This window comes from Poecilia mexicana, unplaced genomic scaffold (assembly GCF_051168715.1).
Source record: "Poecilia mexicana isolate PSO_F unplaced genomic scaffold, ASM5116871v1 scaffold_22, whole genome shotgun sequence".
NCBI lineage: Eukaryota > Metazoa > Chordata > Actinopteri > Cyprinodontiformes > Poeciliidae > Poecilia > Poecilia mexicana.
This window is the reverse complement of record NW_028263391.1, coordinates 17,290,590-17,303,524: the sequence shown is the minus strand read 5'-3', so window position 1 is coordinate 17,303,524 and position 12,935 is coordinate 17,290,590. Positions and strand designations below refer to the sequence as shown.

Below are 12,935 nucleotides of genomic sequence, written 5' to 3'. Positions count from 1 at the left end.
AACTCCGATCAGGAAAAAAAAAATTCAGCAAAGTTCAGACTGCACTTTATTTTATTTAAACATGAACATGAATAGATATTTATTTTAACTTAACATTTACAGATAACATATATTATTTAAAGTTTTGCCACAAACAACTTTTGTTTTCTTAAAATCACACACCTTGGTCTCCTTTAGAGACATTAAACACCTTGTGTTTAGCAGCACCTTATTATAGTTTCGCTCTTCTAAAAGTATTCAGAATAAGTACTTATAGTAACATTTTTTTTATAAATATCTGTCTGCATGGCACAGTAGTGGTTCCTTTAAGAAGAAAGCCCATAGAGTAAATGAAACAGCTCCACTTGGTTTTAGTTTCCAGATCTTAATAATTCATATCTCTGACCTCTTTGTTTCTGTGTCTGTCACAACGGTGCAAAAATATGGATGTAAACTTTGCTCTGAGTTGTCCTCGACAAATAAAAAAAAAGGACAAAAGCCACTCAATTCAGTAAACTAATGATGCAGAGATCAGCATTTGAAGAGAGAAAAGATAATGAGCAGGTCAACTTAAACTGGCAGGAAGATTCCCTGATCATTCTGCCAAACCAGCCCTCTGTTGGCAGCTGCTGTTTACTGCACCTGTGGACATTTAATTTGAAAAAGTGAAAGTAATCCAACACTTTCCTGTGTAACAAGTCTGCGTGTTTTTAAAGAGTCAGGAAACGGTTAAATAAAATCTAATATGCTAGAGCTGCAAGCTGAGGTTTAGTGACAGGCTTCATTTTTAACAGGCACAAGTCCTCTGAGCATCATTATCCTGGCTGCCCTTCTCTTCCTGCAGAGCGGCCCGATCCAAATAGTTGTCCAGAGACCCCAACAGGTCATCCACGTCCCTCATTTGAGCTTGAAGCACCAGTTCTGTCACACGGATGAATGACTGCAAAACGAAAAGGTGAAAAAGTCTAAAAATTCATTGCAAAAGTATTCTTCCATATTGAACTTTTTTCACATTTTGTCACATTAAAACTAAAGAACTTTAATGTGTTGAGTGGGAGCTTAGGGTGTAGACGAGCACAGAGTATTGCATAAATGTAGAGGAGGATTTAAAGCAGCTGTGGTTTGATTCACACTTTATGAACAATAATCTGAAAAAAAAAGAAATTTGTGTTGAATTTGCTTTATACTCCTTTACTCTAGTACCCCTAAATAAAGTTCAGTGGAACACACTGCCTTTATAAGTCAGGGAATCTTGTCTTAATGGATGAGGGCAAGAAGAAAGCCAATGTTAAAAAAAACAAACAAAAAAAAAACAATGTAAGCTCTAATTGCAACAAAAGGCGATTCTTGTGCAGCAGTTTAATGACAAATAAAAATTAACGATTTCAGATCTTTCTTGGGAAGATCTTTAAAATAATATTTTCCTTGAAAATCACATTTATCCACTACTTTGTATTGATCTGTCAGGTAAATGCATTGATATTTCAGATTGTGATAGGACAAAACGTGTGGTACCTCACTGATGTTGCTGCTGGTGGAAGCACTGGTCTCAAAGAACTCCATCCCGTAGGTTTCTGCTAGCTGTGGATGGAAATACACAAGAATAGAAATTGATTGTAATTTATTTATATTTTTTATTTATATTTAACATGTTTTTCGATCAAAAACATGTTAAACACTAACAAAAACACTGTTGACAAATATACTTTCACCTCTACATATTCAAATCAACCCTTTTAAAAGTAGAAAACACAGACAGTAAAATTCAACCTTTTTTCCTTGGTCCTTTGTTACTTGTCTGCCAAACTCCTCATCAGCTTTGTTTCCCACCAAGATGGTTTGGACATCATCTGGGGCGAACTATACGAAAAACAAAAATATGATGCAGAACAGAGCAGCGAGGGTGACAGAGTTAAGCCAGAGCACTTACTTCATCTACATCACTGGCCCACTTAGCTATGTGCTGAAAAGACGGCAGGTTTGTGATGTCATACACAAATATGATACCCTGTAAAATGACAGAAGAGAACGAATGGAGGAATGTTTGATAAATGTGAGACATGTTCTGCTTCGTTGTACCTGGGCACGCCTGTAGTACTGCTTGGTGATAGTCTGATAGCGTTCCTGTCCTGCTGTGTCCCTGCATAAAACAAAACACATGAAAGCGACAGGCTATTCCACAGTACACAGCTATCAGCGTCTGTATGTTCAGATACATTATGCACTAAAAATCCACAGCGTACCAGATCTGTATTCGGACCTTGAGTCCACCGATCTTGATTGTTTTCATTTTAAAATCAACTCCTAAAAATGAAAACAGGAAGAAAGCATTTTGTCACTGATAATGGAAAAACAAATGCAAAAAAAAAAACCACACAAAAAAAAACTGATGCATGCTCCTTGTGAGATATTGCTGCAAAGTTAATGATTTGATGTAGTCAGCCTATAATCTGATGTTGCCATATGCTCATTCAGGGATTGCTGCAGTCAGCGGATCAATGTAATCAGCTGGACTACCTTAAATATTTTTACCAATTGACATTATGAGCAGAATTTTACTGTTTTACAACTAGGATTGAAATAGAATGCATTTTAAAATTTGAATTGATATGAATTTTTTATTTTCTATCTTTCGGGACAAAAGTGTTTTAATTACATTCAAGTACAAATTTTAACCTTGTTTTATGAAACAAATATAACACAAACAAAACTTTTTTGTTTGAAAAAATTAAGACATCCTTTCTACTACTACCTGCTCTCACCCTTTCAACTGAAATAATTTTAGTGTTCAGTATTTCTGTACATAAAGTGGGATTTATGCGACTTAAAAAGTACCTTGGGATGGTTATTGTTGTGAACTGCCACAATATAAAGTCAACTGACATGCACTTCTATAAAACCTTTTTTTTAAGGTTTTGTTGGCTCTGGTGGCCTTTATTTGAAAGTAGTTTGACAGGAAAGAGGGGGAGACATGCGGCAAACGTCACCAGGCCGGGAATCAAGCCTGCGACCACTGGCACAGGGACCAGGGACTCTATATGTGGGTTGTGCTTTGCCCCTGCGCCACCACAGCACCCCTTCTATAAAACCTTTTAAACTTTGTTGGCAGCTTGAAAATTCAGTTTAAAAGTGTTTTGGTTAGTCTAGTATGCAGGCTACTATCCTGAGAAGTTGTGACTGCTCTGAACCTGGAGACTTTTTGAATGTGTAACAAATAAACCTTTTTGCAATATTTTTAGAAATATGTGCAACAAACAGAGTTTGAATGAAGAGATCAGGAGCTTTTTTTTTTTTTTTTTTTTTTTTTTAGAGAATAGCTCTTTTGCTAAGCCTTTGGGGTTTCTAACCTTTTAAAGTTTATGCACAAGAGAGTTAGAAAAGATCATGTAAAGACTCACCTCTGACAATCAAGAGAACAAAAAGGCCTTTGTGAGACTTTACATAAGCTAATTTGTAAAGTCACAAAAGACTGTTGCTCCAAGACACGCATGTGCTAACAAAGAAGATAAATTGACTTAAACGGTGATACCGTCTCTGCTAGGTGACAATATGAAGAGAAGAGCTGAGAAATCCACAGCCTGCAGTGTAACTGGTTTGTATTAAAACAAAGGCAGTACCCAGTCCTCCATTAACTTTGTTCTTACACCACGGCCACAGCTGAAAGTTTGGTCCAAAAGAGATAATCACTTTTTTGTCAACCTGAATGTCCACTTCAGATACGCTGTAATACAGACTGCTACAGGATATCCTTCTGCCCACAGTTATCAGCATCTGCAACACTTTGCTGAACTTTACATAATATGAATTACAACAGCATTTCATTTAGCTTTTATGATTAAGTGGGGTTTTTTTTAAGTTTGAATTATGCCACTCTTCATTTTTACAGTTTTCTGTAGGCAGGGTAGAGTTTTTTATAATCTTCTTAAGTGGTTTCAAAATAAGTATTCTGGCTTTCTGAAAGTTCAGCTACTGATTTCTCTGCAGTACATCTGGAACATTAAATAAATATTAAAGTGGAACACGATATCCTTCCAGTTGCAACCATAACAAACACCTTTTATCTGTTTTTCAGGGAAAAGGATGGATCCTTTCATAGTTACTCGTGACACATGATATTTCATTTTACTACCTGCTAGTTTTTGATAATTGGCATGTGGAGGGAGCATGCTGTCCAATCTGTATTTCTCACACTAGCTGATGCAAAAATGCCACTCTCATTCACCCACTCCAGTGGGTGAATGTTACAAATGGTCACCAGGAGCTACAGTGCCTTGCAAAAGTATTCACAATACTTAAAGATTTTCCCATTTTGTCAGATTACTACTACACAATTGTAATTTAATATTTCATATATGTGAAGATCTGTGGTGAAGAGCCTTGTCTTAAAGGTCTCGACTGTTTGTTCACTAATGTTCTTTAATTAACAAACATCTGAGGCTTACACAGAACAGCTGCTTTTACACCGAGATAAAACTGGAAGTGGACTCTTGATAATGACGTTACTTTGCACTCAATTTATGTTGGGGAATTTTCAGATTTCTATTGGGGGGGAAATGAACCATTTCCTTAATGAACTACTTTGTGTTGGGTTGTCACATAAAACCCCCAAAACAGATTAAAGTTAATGAAACTACAATTACAAATCCTAAAAAGTTAAAGGGGTATGGAAACTTTTGCAATGTATTGTAGAGATGTAAAACCCAGACTTTATGTGAAATGTTCAAATGTCTTGAGTTTAATCCAGTGTGAAGTTCAGCCCACCATCTTAGTCTCATGACATGTATAACTCAGCCAACACTACAAACCGCGGATCCTTCATTTCTAGTCGCATCACATGAAAGCCTATCCAGCCAGCCACATGTTTAATGCAAGTGAGTAATGAATGAAAAAGAGACAAATAAAAGCACAGTAGAGACATGAAGTCCCAATGGTATTATCCACTCTATTCTGAGAAACCATCAACTGAAAAATGAGAACATTTCTGTTAGACTTTACTTCTCTAAAAGTGTTTTATTATTATCACAGTTTAAGTGTTAGAGCGGTTTTAGAAAATATAATTATTCCCAGCAGAACCTGAAGCAGTCTGTAATCTTACGTCAACAAAGAAACTCACCATAGACGTGGAAAAGATGGGGGTAAATAATTACAATAACTCAAAATTTGTCGTCTACCGAGTATGCAGTGGTGTTTATCCGGTTAATCTTGTGACTGAAAAATCGTTAAGTTTGTCAATGAGAACTTTTTCTGATGGCTTTGCTCTACTTACCGATGGTGGAAATATGCGAAGGATCAAATTCACCTTCCGTGAACCTGCGCAGCATGCATGTCTTCCCAACACCGGAGTCTCCGAGAAGGAGCAATCTGAACAAAACGTCGTATTGTTTCGCCATGACTTAAAACTAGAGCATGACCCAGCTGGACTTATTTCATCTACAAACTTCAGGATCTGGTGCTGCCTTCAGTGCGCGTCGGACACGTCGCTTCCAATGAACAATAGTCATTAGGTCAGCAAACAGGCGATCTCGTTTTCTCACTTTTGCTTTAAGTTATCTTAAAATTATGATTAAAAATATTTGAAGATATTTATAATATTTTAAATTTTGAACTCACTTGTATTAAACAAATATTGATTGATTTTTATTTGAATTATAAGCACTTTGTATTGCCTTGTTGCTGAAAATGTGCTATATAAATAAAATGACCTTTATTTACCTTTATTTATACGTAAACCTTTTGTTACCTCTGCAAGATAACAAATCGGAAGTTAGTGTATTATTATCCACAGTGATAGTGGAGATTAGTACATCATAAAACCATGACATTATTTACTACAGTTTAAAAATGGATCAGTGCATTGATTAATGAACAAGACAAGTATAAAGCTACAAGGCATATTTCCTGTAAAATGAATCAAACTTGCTTTACCTACAGTTAGTCACCAATACCACTAGTTTCTGGTCAGTTTTTTTTTTTTTTTTTTTTGCAATTCTACATTTCATCAAGTTTTTTATGCATATTCCTCTGCCATCAGGTTAGAGTTCTTTCTTTGTGTGTTCTTGTCTTAATTTCTCCTTAGACAGATTTCATAATAGCCAAGTTCAAGCCAAGTTGCATAAAAACTGCATGGTCTGGTCAGCACATTCCAAGATTCAGCCATATTTCCTGCAGAAATGCTTCATTAACATCCACTTCTGCTGAAAAAAATAAAGGAGGTAGACTTATGGTGAGCCTAATCATACAAAACCTGCATACATTAATTGAGCACAAGAAAGGATGGAAAAATAATCTATTTGCTAAGCAGTCAGAAATAAAGATATTTTTCATGTAAATCCTGCAGACTATCATCTTCACTTTTTATTTTTTTCAGCATCCACACCTCACCACTGGAGAACATATTTAAGAGTTACCCCATGTATTTTATTTAATACATTCAACTGGTGAAAGAAGTTAATAAGCACACTCTGAGTCACAAGTACATCCAAAAAGGATAAAATAGTTTTATTTATAGTCTCATAATAAAGGTATGCCTTAACTTGCAAGACAACCATTGGCAGTATGTACAACATACCTGTAATTTCCATGGAATGGAACAAATATTGATTACATACACACATTATTTTCTGATTTTTAAAGATCAACATTCCCAGCACAGGCAAATAAGTCAAGGGAAGGCTTTTCTGTGCAGAACTGACACCATTAAGGAATATAGTGTTACAAACAACACACTGAAATGGACTTCCATTAACAAAAATAAAGGTTACTGCCCTTCAACTGTGTTGTGTAACATTCACTATTAATTGAGGGATATTTTTTCAAAACCACATATATATATCTATATATTTACTGAGATAAAAAAATGAGGAAAATAAATACTCAAATGCTCTAAAACTGGAAGTTGGTCTACTCTGAAGCCAATCATTACAGAGACCAGGCATATTAATGTACAATATAAGGGTATGAAATACATTTTAGTGCATTAAAAGAGGGATTCACTAAAACAACATTTTCAAAGACATTATTTCAGCCACCTAACCTGAATAAAGAGGGTTGCTTCTTAAAAGATGGACACCTTTTCTGACGACAAATTCACATTCTTTCCTGGAAAAATACGAATATTAAAAACTATCTCTGATCATAATTTCAACAAAGCTGGTATAGTTGTACAGCTTCGGTGGATTACAAAGTTTGTCCCAAACAACCAAAAGAAAAGCTTGTTTTTGCAGCTTTACTAAAGCTTCATGCTGTGCCATTTCTACGTGTGATCATGAGGTCTTACAAACAACATGTCCTTCAAAACTGCTGAGCTGCCACACTTTGGGTGTATTAAAAGTCATTTCGGGGACACAAAAACAGAGAGGGGAAGCTTGCCGGAAGGACACAGCAAGGTAGAAGCGTTTTGGACACACAGTAACAGCACCTCTAAGACAGTTTCCACCTCATCTTCTTGACTGGTGTACGAAGGCAGGCAGGTAAGAAGAGCTGGTGGATACAAAAAGTCCGTCTAGACCGTCAGGAGTCTAATTTGTCTCCACACGCAGCTTCTTCCTGTTGGGCGGCTCGTCCGGCTCCGATTCGGAGGTGGAGTCGGACCCGCCGTCGAAGGCCGACACCGCGCTGCCTTTGCGGTTTGTGTACAAGCTGCTGTCCGAGGAGTAGTTGGTTTGGAGCTGAGAGTTCCCTTTGGCTTTCTCCAGGGCACGGACTAAACCGAGTGACACAAGATGGTAAATGTAAAGAAGTAAGCAAAAGCAATCATCAGCTCTAAGATTCCTCTACATACCCTGTTGCTCCAGCAGTGCGTTCTGCTTCTTTAAATCATCAATGTCCTGCTGGTGGGAGTGATTTTTCCTCCTCATCAACTGGATGTATTCGGTAGCTTTGTCCAAAATCTGGGCCCTAGAAGCCTGTCAAAGCAAAAATAGTTTTAATGTCTTAATTGGGATGGGATGGAAAAAAAAAAGTTTTTAAAAATGTTTTTCACATAAAACTCCTAAAAGTGTGGCATGCATCAATTAATTCTTTTTAGAAATATGCTCTGTTGCAATTACAGTTGCAAAAGAGCTGAGTATGCCACACCTTTCAGATATTCAATACTAAAAATGTAAAAAAAACAAAAAAAAAAACATCAGTATCCTACATCATAGCCATGCAGTACTTCAAGTTGTTTTATCAAATAAAATCTCAATAAAATTCATCAAGGTTTGGCTTGCATAATGGCAAAATGTGAAAAAGTTCAACAGGTGTATGCACTTTGGCAAGAAACAGAGCAGGTTTTACTGTTTTTAATCGACACAAATCTAATCTGCTGCACATAAAGTGACAGCTCAGCAAACACTGCATGGACTGTTCATTCATAGGAATCATGTTACCAATCAAACATATGGCAGCAGCCTCTAAACTTCTGCTTCTCCATGGCATTACCACAGAGGATCAGTTGAGCGACTAAATGCCACTGATTAAACAGATAAGAGCATTAATGTTCCACATCTCATGACTCAAAATCAGTGCAAGACATAAAAGTGGAGCAAACCGAACAATAGAGGTCACGGGACACTATATCAGATTCTAATTTGTCTGAAACGTGACCGGTAATATTTAGTCCATCTCACCTTCTCTCCTTGTAATGAAGGCACAGAGTCTCTTAAGCTGTGGAAGCTGTCTTTGATGTGGTCCCTCCGTTTGCGCTCGAGCGCGTTGTGATGGGCTCTCTTGTCTGCCTGCAGAGAGACACACACACACACATACTTTACACAGGCATTTCTTTAAAACAACATGGCGTATATTTAAAAAAAAATAATTTAAACACTTCATAAAACAACTTAAAGGGCTTGCTAACTAGTTTGCACATGGTTTCCGGTATGGCCTGTTTTCAACTTTAAAGTCTCACTGTGTGTACAAATTCCTGTGCAAAGAGGAAGCAGCAGAGACGTTTTTAGGAATGCGATCTTTGTTTGCTCTTTGCTGTTTTAAAGGCTGGGCCGCTTCAAGATAAACAGGTCCCTACCCAGCAAACTACATATTTGCTATGAATCACAAGAAGTGAAGAGACCATCGAGCATCTTAACCGTAATTGTTCCGCAGTGGCTAGAGCCAAAACTCAGAACAAACTTCCTGTTTTTTATGACGTGACAGAGAGATCCATTTCTCTTTGTCACGCTTCAAAAATGGAAAGACAAGACACCATGCCATGTAGTTAAGGTAGATCTTCATAAATCAAAGTGAACGATAGAATGAACTGTAGTCATCAATATATATATATATTTTTGCAATAATATTATTGTACTGGACTCCATTGATTCAATATTCTGTTGAATATCATATTTTAAGCGCCATGCACTCACATTCTACTTATCTGCACTTGGCCACTTGGATGGTTTCTAACCATTGTTGATGCAAAGGAAATGTGTATTTTTTAGTGGCTGAGATGGTAAAGCTCCCAGAAAATTGTGGTGAAAATGAAAAGAAACCATAAAGACAGAAAATGTGGGTTTAATAAATGACATAATCACTGCAATTTTCAGCATTATTAACCCAACTTCACATTTCCCTGATATGCAGATGCAAGTCAGGACATGTCCACAAAACCTCTACTCATTTAATCTTGCCCATATCTACAAGCAATTAGCAGCAGTTATTAAAAGTTAAAGCAACTGAAACTGTGACAACAAATGCAGGATCAGGTCTTAAGTCTATTTGTCAGCACTGAATTAACTTTTTGGCAACAGACACTGCTGGTGGATCTGAAAGGTTACACAGGAAGAATGTGTGTGTATGCCGCCCCACGGCAACTCCGCCGGTGATGAACAAATGTTTCTACAGTACCGCTATGACTGTAGCAGTTACATTAATAATGTCTCATGTGTGCTCATTTTCATGTAGATTGGCATGTCGTAAGGAGTTAAGTATAGTTTCATGCATCTGGATTTATTTGTGAGTACAGTTTTCTGGATTTCAATTCAGTAAATGTTTAAAAAAGAAATCTGTGAAAGCGCTTGTACAAACTTCTAAATGAAATGCAAGCACCCAGTGGCTGCAAGATGATCTGAAGCTGGACATCCCAGTTTAATGAAACCGTTGGGGGGGGGGGGGGGATAATCCACAGTAAAATTAATAAATCATAACACAGTAGATGTGTCACACAGTGACTCCATCAAAGCTCCACTGTCAGCCAATGTCACACCCAACCAAATCAGTTGATATCATATGTATTTTGTTTTTCTAACGAAAAATAAACAATGCAGAGGGATTATACTTAGAAATAAAACAACTACTTTAAAAGGGCCAAGTCGTTAGGGAGCTCATGGGATATTGTGCGACAGCAGTGACACCAGCAGAACACAAAAGTACTTCATGTCTATTCAGTGCTGATTTGCAATATTTACCATGCGGGGTAAAGGACGAAACACGCCCTTTTTAATCAGATCCAAGATTAGTAGATAAAACACAGCAGTATAATTTGACCATCTCAGTGCTATCGATGTAGCTACAATAGTAACACGGTGGGCCCAACCTGCAATGCACAGATTGCAGCAAACAAGACCTGTTGTTTGTTTTTTTTAGTATTTTTCTGACATATACACCGGAAAACATCATTAAAAGGAAAGTGTATACATTTCATTTAAATAAAGTACATCATGTTCAGAGAATTTCCCCTCCCATGAGTTGACCTTCTTGCAGCAACAGCTTAACTGTTGTTCGTGACTGTCGTATCACGTTTTTAATGTGGAACATTGTAGTTATACAAGGAGTTTATTATACATCTGACTACATTTGATTGATGTACGGACGTAGAGAAACTGTGAAGATACTTCTGTACGCAAGCTAATGATCAAGTACCTCACAGGAACATTATATAAATAACAATATAATGCGTTAATGTAATAAAATGTACAGTTCCCTCAGTCCAGTTTGTGTGTTTTGCTTTTATTTACAAGAAAATACTTCAACATGTTAGACAAACAGGAATTTTGTCGACTTGTTTTAAAAAATATATTCAGTGTTAGCTTAAAAATATTGAGCTAGCTCACATAGCTTCGGTGTTCAGCAGCTTATATTTACGCTGCAGTCCGTTTAAACAAGGCTGGCTAGCTAATACTGCTGGAAGAAACCGAATCACGTACATCGCTGTCGACTTCGATGTCATCGTTTTCGCTCATTCTTCAGTAAAAAAAATGTTCTAGAAAAGAAACCAGGCAGCTGTCAAAACAAAGTGCAGCGACAACTGGAGGCGAACACACAAAACGGTACGCGGAGCTGCTGCTGCTACGGCAGGCGCATGACGAGAGACACATGGACGGGAAAAACAAGCACGGCGCAGGCGCAGGTTGAGCAATGGCCCTATGGGAAATGGTGTTCAGGATTGAGATCAATTTACGTTAGGTGTGGGTACCACTTTTACATTAAGACTACAATTCCCTAAAAGGTAAGGGCTAGAACGTACCCGCCCCCCCCCCCCCCCACACACACACACACACAAAAAAATCTACTTTACAAGTTAGATATCCAGTTATCTCAGGACTCTGTATGCTTAGTGTAATTGCTGTAATATAGTGTTATATATTGCGAGATAGAAAATAAAAGAGCAGTAAGTAGATTTAGATGTTTGTCAAACATTCAATCCTATTCCTACATTAAAACCCACTATTGCATCCCAGGGATAATCAATATGACTATTTTGTGATGTTTGAGTAGCCATTTTTTTATTGTTTGCGTCAACAACAGGCCCCCCTGCGCTTCATCAAACATACGATTATAAAACCAGATGGCAGCCTTGCTCACTTCAGCCGCCCTCCCCCACCTGTCATCCCTGGTTCTCCATTTGCATTCATAAGACCATTGAATAATATGTTGAGCAAACCATCACTTAAACCTTCTACAGTCCCCTTAAGATAAATGTTTTAATTAAAAGAAATGTTTGGATACAGGTAAAAAAAAAAAAAAAAAAAAAAAAAAACAGAATCTAGTGTTTTTTTTAAAGTTTGTTGTGTTATAATCAAATATTACCTTTTTATCTCAGTGAAACTGTCATTCATACTTGTGAAGGGTAGTAAAAATTTTTACATGGCTATAAAATCTATTTCTAAATAAAAATGTCTTTCCAGGTACATTTCTACCAGATATGCAGGTATAGGAATGCAAATTTTTTGCTCATTCTTCTCATTCTTCTGCTTGCGCTTCTTTACAAAATAGCACGAGTTTGGTGAGATTGGAATCAGCGCATTACTGGAGTTTTACTGGATCATTGTAACACATGGATGGGCTTTGACTTTAACCATAGCATTGCAGCTCTGAGTGTATATTTAATTTCATTGCCCTTCAGGAGGACAAACCTTTTTTCCAGTCACAAGTTTTTGTGACCTGTAACAGGTTTACCATACCTTCTATTAAAGGAAGCCCTTTGTGTTAAAAGAAGTAAACCTGATCTTCATAGCTCCATAAATCTTCCCTTCAACTCTGATCAGTTTCCCAATTCTTTCCAAATAAGAATATCATCACCATAAGATACTGCCATAATCTTGTTTCACAGTGGGGATGATGCATTCAGGGTTATGTGTAGTTAATTTTAACTTAAACACATGCAATACTGCCTGTTGTCCAAGCAACAGATTATTTTACTTGAGTTGTGGATCTCATGGATACTTGGATGGATGAAAAGATTGTTGAAATTATGGATCTTTTTATTTCTGCTTCATAATTATGCTGAAACTGTTGGTCAATCACAGAAAAATATAATATGTATATCATATAGTATATATATATTTTTAATAAGTTTTTTCATAGTTTAAAGCTAGATGTAGCAGTTTCACTCTGAGTGTAAAAATGTCTATTTCTAGCCAAATGTCTAACAAATCTGACTGTAATCTATATTTTTATTTTATTTCTTTCATGGATTTTCATGAATGTTTGAAGATGTATTTTGGGAACACCAACAAGCCTTGCAGGCAACCAAACCACTG

The 12,935-nt window shown here is 36.9% G+C and overlaps 2 protein-coding genes across 2 annotated transcripts; both read right to left on the bottom strand.

The window, feature by feature from the left end:
- Positions 1–33: 33 nt before the first annotated feature.
- Positions 34–5,510, bottom strand: LOC106909315 (ras-related protein Rab-15-like). The gene is made up of 7 exons (XM_014975665.2): positions 5,246–5,510; positions 2,223–2,283; positions 2,059–2,119; positions 1,910–1,987; positions 1,750–1,839; positions 1,495–1,560; positions 34–919 (listed from the first exon to the last, which is right to left on the bottom strand). The coding sequence occupies exons 1-7, from the start codon at positions 5,367–5,369 to the stop codon at positions 767–769; spliced, it is 633 nt and encodes a 210-aa protein (XP_014831151.2). The 5' UTR covers positions 5,370–5,510; the 3' UTR covers positions 34–766.
- Positions 5,511–6,452: 942 nt separating this feature from the next.
- LOC106909317 (protein max-like) lies at positions 6,453–11,261 on the bottom strand. The gene is made up of 4 exons (XM_014975668.2): positions 11,100–11,261; positions 8,589–8,696; positions 7,760–7,883; positions 6,453–7,681 (listed from the first exon to the last, which is right to left on the bottom strand). The coding sequence occupies exons 1-4, from the start codon at positions 11,133–11,135 to the stop codon at positions 7,497–7,499; spliced, it is 453 nt and encodes a 150-aa protein (XP_014831154.1). The 5' UTR covers positions 11,136–11,261; the 3' UTR covers positions 6,453–7,496.
- Positions 11,262–12,935: the final 1,674 nt, after the last annotated feature.

Bases quoted from the DNA above. Each gene is read 5' to 3' on its own strand.
- LOC106909317 (XM_014975668.2), bottom strand. From the start codon at position 11,135: ATGAGCGAAAACGATGACATCGAAGTCGACAGCGAT. The intron at 7,884-8,588 runs GTGAGATGGACT...TTGCTTTGACAG, and splicing joins CTTCATTACAAGGAGAGAAG to GCTTCTAGGGCCCAGATTTT. The intron at 7,682-7,759 runs GTATGTAGAGGA...CACTCGGTTTAG, and splicing joins CGCACTGCTGGAGCAACAGG to TCCGTGCCCTGGAGAAAGCC.
- LOC106909315 (XM_014975665.2), bottom strand. From the start codon at position 5,369: ATGGCGAAACAATACGACGTTTTGTTCAGATTGCTCCTTCTCGGAGAC. The intron at 1,988-2,058 runs GTACAACGAAGC...GTCATTTTACAG, and splicing joins AGTACTACAGGCGTGCCCAG to GGTATCATATTTGTGTATGA. The intron at 1,840-1,909 runs GTAAGTGCTCTG...TTTTTCGTATAG, and splicing joins GGGCCAGTGATGTAGATGAA to TTCGCCCCAGATGATGTCCA.